Consider the following 6000-nt stretch of genomic DNA (forward strand, 5'->3'; position numbering starts at 1 on the left):
CGTTGTGACCCTGGATGCATGGCACAAACCCCAGGGACCTTCCTCCTGCCCTGAATGGGCCTAAAAGAGCATTTACAGTGTTTTCCTCGTCTGCCTGCTGACCCTCCTTGAAGGTGGGCATGCTGTCGACCTCTATTTTTAACATTTATACTTTGATTTTCTTGGACAGAATGGGCACTGTTGTGTTGAATGTGTGCTGACTAAAACAGCGTGTTCTTTGTCAGCTGTGATCCAATTAATTAGTGGTGGTCCATGTTCTATTTGGAGTAGGTCTGGATTAAAATGTCTGTCTTGAACATGTAAAAAGTGGAGAAATCTCTACTCATGAATACCAGTATCAAAAACACGATACCATCATTGCATTTCTGTGGAAACTACAGATCGAAGCTCTAAATATGTAAAATCATGTGTAAAAACATTTTGACTCTAAGTTTCCAGTGATTATTCTGGTTTTATTGAATATTCAGGGTTTGTCCTCTCATGGGGATTATCGTTAATTAAAGGATGTTTTACTGCTTATGTGTCAATAGATGGTACACTTTTGAGGTTCAGGACACTTGTCTGTGGGAGATGAAATATAGTCTCTGGTATAGATGTTTCTAGTTTGAAATTAATCTTAAGAATATGAGGTCATTCTTGCTATCTGTCTGAAATGATAAAATTATAGTCTTTAGAAGGATATCAGCCCTGCCTCTTTTCACCAGAGATGATGTACATAAATTGAGTGAAAAAAAAGAAAAATACCCAGTGTTTCTCGTATTAGTATAATTTTTTAACAGCCCTTACTATTAGTGTAGACTTTTATCAACCATGAAAGCTAAAGCTCGAATAATTAAAAATAGATTCTTTGGAGCAAATTTTACTTAGTTTCAATTTTAGACTCCATTGTGAAACTACTTGCTTTTCCCCTCACTCTGAGCACTTTAATATTGGTCCACTCCTAACTGGTTAGAGCAGAGCCCTAGAATGTACAGGCACACAGTGCTTTGGCTGCCAGGCACATGTGTGCTAAAATCAGAGGCTCATAGGTTTCCCTTCCAGATTTTCCATCCCTGGTCCTGTGATTTCTTTGGAACGAAATGCCTAGAATAGGACTTAGTCTATCTTATATCTCTCTGTCAAATTTAGGATGGAGCTATAGCTGGTAAGTAGGAGTGTAATTCTTAAAGGCAGATCAAAAGCTTATTTTCCTAGTTAAAAATAAACTGTTTAAAAGTTGGCCCTGAAGAATAGTAATGCATAGATGGTGAGCATCCCCTAGGCGGCCTCTGCTAATCCCTCTTCTCACCATTGTACTCAGCATTCCTTGGCTTGACTTGATGAAATAAAAGATTACTGGGGGGCCTTCACTTCACCTCCTAACAAGCCCTGGACCAGAGGCCTGTGTGTAGACCACAGAAGACCGTAGAGCCTCAAAGACCTGGACTTAGAATTATTTTGCTCCCCACCTACCTGCAGGCGTGCCTAAGCAGAACAACCTGGAATAGCTCTGAGCTGTGTCGGCCCCTGAATTGTCCAGTTCTTGACACATCTCTGTACAGGATGTTCTTGTTTTGGGACTTGCTAAGAAAACTTTTCCATCAGCTCTAGTCTGTCTTTTTGAGAAGACTTTTTTCTGAAGAGCTTTTAAGTTTACTGTCAGTTGCCGTGATGTGTGCTAATTGCTTGGGCTGCCAAGTGTTTCCTCTTTTGTGTTAGAGCCTTTCCATTAATGTATTGTGCCAAGTGTTTGATAAAAGGGGGAAATACTTCTAATAATGGTAAAATTCCTTTATATGGAAATCAGTGGAATGTATACAATGCTCTGTTGAATTTTGGAATTTTAGTAAATTAGGATTTACCCTACTCTACCTATCTTCAGAAGATCCAAATTATACCTAGCCTCTCTAATCAATTTGCAAATAAAATAAGGTGCTGTGAGAGCATACATCCTTAATTCTTTCTTCTAAATAATATCTCCAGGTGAGTTGGGCAATTAAGATTTTGTTTAGGAGATGGGGAAAGGCAAAAGAAAGTAAATTACCAAAAAAATATTTGTTTTCTGTTTTCTCTCTGGCTGCTGAGCCAGTGTCATTCAGTCACATGCTCAGCATTTGGGGTAAAATTTTAAAGTCCTGGGCAGGATTGCTCAGTATTGACAAATATGAGCGTGCCTCCCTCCCAAGGCTCTCGTGAACTGTTTCTGTGACAGATGCTTATTTCAGAGTGCCTCAGTGGGGTTTTACCTGTGATGAGGAAAAGGAGTGGCTCCTGGGTGCTCAGAGGTTCTGGGTCCATGAAAGCCATGTCAGAAGTGAACCTCCTCAGAGTACCGACTTGGAAAATTAGGAGAGAAAGAAAGATCACTCGGGAAGGGAAGGGGAGCAGACCCTGTGAAGCTGCTTCAGTCTGAGGCGTGGGACTGCCTGGCCTCTCCTCAGACCAGCCCATTAGTTCCCAACAGTGCTGATTCTTTGCTGCCTTTTGTTTTCTTCATACACCCAGCCAAGATCACACACTGTGGGTGATGTTTGAGGGTCATCGAGGGTTATCTGTTTATTGTATGCCATTAACTGCTCTGCTTTGTTGTTGTTGGCTTTTTTTTTCCCTTTCTCAGTGAGAACCCCATGGCCATTTTCTCCAAAGCCCATACTCCTTCCCTAATCCACCATGGTAGCCGATTCCTTTTTTTTTTTTTTTTGCACTTCTTTGTCAATTTTGTATCTTTTTCCATTCCTCTGACAAGCTTGCATGGTGTTGCCACCTGCTCATGTCTGGCAGTCCCCGCTTTCTCTCCCCACCGAGAACATTAATGCACTGTCTCCATCCTAAGGACCAGGCAGCACCTGCTGGCCCCAAGAAATCAATCATGTCCTCAGGAAGAGGCCAGGGGAGCGCCCATCCCAGACTTTATCTGCAGACCCATGCAGGACTGATCTGTCGTTTCTTAAGAGGCGGATCATGGGGCTAGCATTTCATCTTCTCTGGATAATCCTTATAGGCTCATCATTTCACAGTTTAGATTCCCCAGCCTTCTTGGTTCCCAGTGCCCTCATGTCTTAATAATTTGTTCAGCCACTCCTAGGCCAAAGAATACCTCGTAGGTAAGTTTATTATATCTGTACAACCTGAAAATAATCAGCAGAGCCCCTGAGAGTTCGCCCCAGCAAACCCCAGCACATGTATGCAGTCTCGTAGCCTAGTGTTTTTTATGTGAACTGAGTGTTGTCGGAAGTGCTCGGTGTTTGGGGCCTCATTCTGCAGGGTCGGGTCCTCCGTGAGGCTGGCTGTATAGTTTCACCGTAATCGTGCTGCGTGCCTAAGGTTCAAAGGACAACAGGCTGGTGGGAAGTAATGCCGCTGTGCGGTGCTGTAGCCCTGAACCTCATTGTCAGAGGGGACATGTTGACCAGGTATTCTTTTTTCCTGAGCAGACTGTGGAAAGCACGGCATCCTGACTTGGCGGAAGGTGGGAAGTCAAAGAGGCTTTCTGTGGACTCTCAGGGCAGCCGTGCCCAGGTTGATAGATGCAGACTCATGGTAGCTTAAAAAGGAAACCTGTTTTTCTTAAGTACAAGATTCGATCACCGAGGTGCTCGGGTCGGTATCTGTTACAGTCACACAGGCTGCATTGTATCTGCTGTGTCGCCACACACTCGACGAGCATCTGCGCTCGTGGTACAAGCCAGCTGGCATCCTCGAGGCGAGAGACAAAATGAATTGGAGTCGCGGCCTTTTGTCCTGCATCAGTCCTGTTATGCCTTTGCCTTCATCCAACTGTTCTGCTGTTTGCTCCTCCTCACGACTCCCTTGCTGCTTATGTTTCTTTTTTCCCCTCAGGTGTCTCTCCTTCCCTCCTAACTGGCAGCAGCCCCCTTCACCTCAGGAGCGGGCTTTAGATCCGTTCTGCCAGGCAGCTTGCTAACTTCTGTGTAGCTCTCTGGAGCAGGTAGAGAACTGTTTTGCTAAATGCATGCCGCTTCCACTGCCTTCCTAGTCCTATCCCTTCAGTGTCCCTTGGCCATTTGCCTTGATTCCTACAATGTCAGCTAAAAATATTACCTGGTGTGCAGTGTTATGCTAGTGTCTCATGTACAGTGTATCTGAGAGAGAGTCATCTAGACAACATTTAAAAGAACTGAGAGGCTAAGCCTCATAGGCATATCTTGACACGTGCTGGCATAGGTGACATTTTCATGCAATTGAGACCATTAGAATCAGGGAGGCATATAGAAGTAAAATATTAAGGTACTTTTCCCCATAATATTGTCATTTTGACCAGTGATAGATGGCCAGAGCCTTCCTTTTCTTTCTCAAGAGAACTCAGTAGCAACCTTTGCTTATTTGGTATTGTTATATAATAGCATTTCTTTACACCAAATGAAAACTGGTTAACTTAGCTGTGTTTATGTGAGGGCTGACCAAGTGTTGATTTTTCTTTCCTCTGTTTTTTCCCAGTTTTTCCATTTGACATAGCTGTCCCTTCGATGCCCATCATTTTTAATATTTTTGAAAGGTTGAATTTCTCTAAAGACACAAGAAGGGAAAATTTTTCCCTATATATTTATACTAGTCTTACTGTCCAGCATAAAATTTGAAAGATTTTTAATTTTGTCATATAGTAAAGGCAAAATCTGAAAACAGTGCTATGTAATTGTTTGTTAAGGTATAGTTTCACCTGTGGGGTAAACCTGAAATATTATCAGCTCCTTGTGAAGGGTCCTAGGTCAGGTTCTAGAGCATCTGCGTAAGCGTCAGTGTTTTCCATGACTGCTTTCTAGAATGGCGGCGTCTTCCCTTCTCTCTTGCAGGACCTGGAGTTGCAGGCTACCTGACCACAGGGACATCTTCGTCAGTCATGTCTAACCTTCCGCCTCCCGTAGACCATGAGGCAGGCGACCTTGGCTATCAGACTTGAGCTAGTCATGAAAGATGACAAACACCGAAAGGCCAGTGCCCAGTCCACATTCCTCCAGCTGATACGTTGAAGCGAACTCTTACTGCCTTTCTCCCGGTTTCACGACAGTGTTATTCCTTTTTCTATAAATATATTTTTATTTAGAAAAAATGTCAGTGATTCTAATTGTATCATCGGATGAGGAAGCACTCTGGATCAACCTATGTGGGTACACAAGAATTTTTTTTCTTGATGTATGTAAGCACATTTTGTTCCTTTTTATCTGTTTACAAGACTGTGAATCAAAAAGACAAAACTTTCTTCATAGTTTTTTATAATGTTTTTTTTTTTAATTAGCGTGCCTGTGAGGTTGAGCCACAATCTACAGAAATTGAGCTAAGTCACTGTCCCCAAAAAAGATTTATTTCCCTCTCCTGCATCGTGGCTACACGGTCATTGTCCTCCCATCATCAGACACTATGAGGTTTTGTCCCTTCACCCGTTCACTGATATCCCAGTCATTAACCTCCTGAGAGCTCACAGTACACATTGGTATATATAACTGGCTTTACCAAATTGAATGAGAAGGAGCTTGTGCAAAAAAATTTAAAAGTGGACATCAAAATGTTATGTAAGAGATTAGTGTAATTGTGAAATGTTATATACATTATGAAATAGATAAAGCTTTCTATATTGAATGTACATTATACAGATCATTCATATGTGTACATAAAATTTTAAAAATAAAGGGAATTGACTGCTTTGATAATGAGATATATTCTAGTTTAATTTTTCCCTTTGGCCATCTTTATATCTAAGACAGATGGAATAGTAAAAAGCAGAAACTTTACCTCTGATTTACAACTCCTCATACAGACTGTTACATTGACATGTCTGATAATTTCTAACTTCCTTTCATTAATTTCTGCCACTTCTAAATTTCCAGACACAAGTAACATCTCAATTTCCATACAACATTCAGAGAATGGGTCAGGCTGTTAATAAATACTTTAATGTGTGTGTTATTACTTCCAGTATTTTAAAGAGGAGAGAAAAGTAAAGAGCCAGAGAGTATTTCAAATAATTTACATCTTAGCACATGTATCTTCTACTGTGATCATAGA

General features: G+C 41.6%; 1 protein-coding gene across 3 annotated transcripts in view; it reads left to right on the forward strand.

Annotated features, from left to right (window-relative positions):
• Positions 1–5650, forward strand: part of DNAJC13 (DnaJ heat shock protein family (Hsp40) member C13) — a 137780-nt gene extending 132130 nt beyond the window's left edge. For 2 of the 3 annotated variants that reach the window (XM_058290684.2, XM_023588537.2), the window contains exon 56: positions 4791–5650. In XM_058290684.2, coding sequence (XP_058146667.1) covers positions 4791–4897 — 107 coding nt within the window. In that variant the 3' untranslated portion in view covers positions 4898–5650. Of the gene's footprint in view, positions 1–3819; positions 3929–4790 lie in introns of all 3 variants that reach the window. The other variant, XR_011647845.1, reaches the window with a different exon arrangement.
• Positions 5651–6000: the final 350 nt, after the last annotated feature.

The sequence above is a fragment of the Dasypus novemcinctus genome, chromosome 31, assembly GCF_030445035.2.
Source record: "Dasypus novemcinctus isolate mDasNov1 chromosome 31, mDasNov1.1.hap2, whole genome shotgun sequence".
In the NCBI taxonomy this organism is placed as follows: domain Eukaryota; kingdom Metazoa; phylum Chordata; class Mammalia; order Cingulata; family Dasypodidae; genus Dasypus; species Dasypus novemcinctus.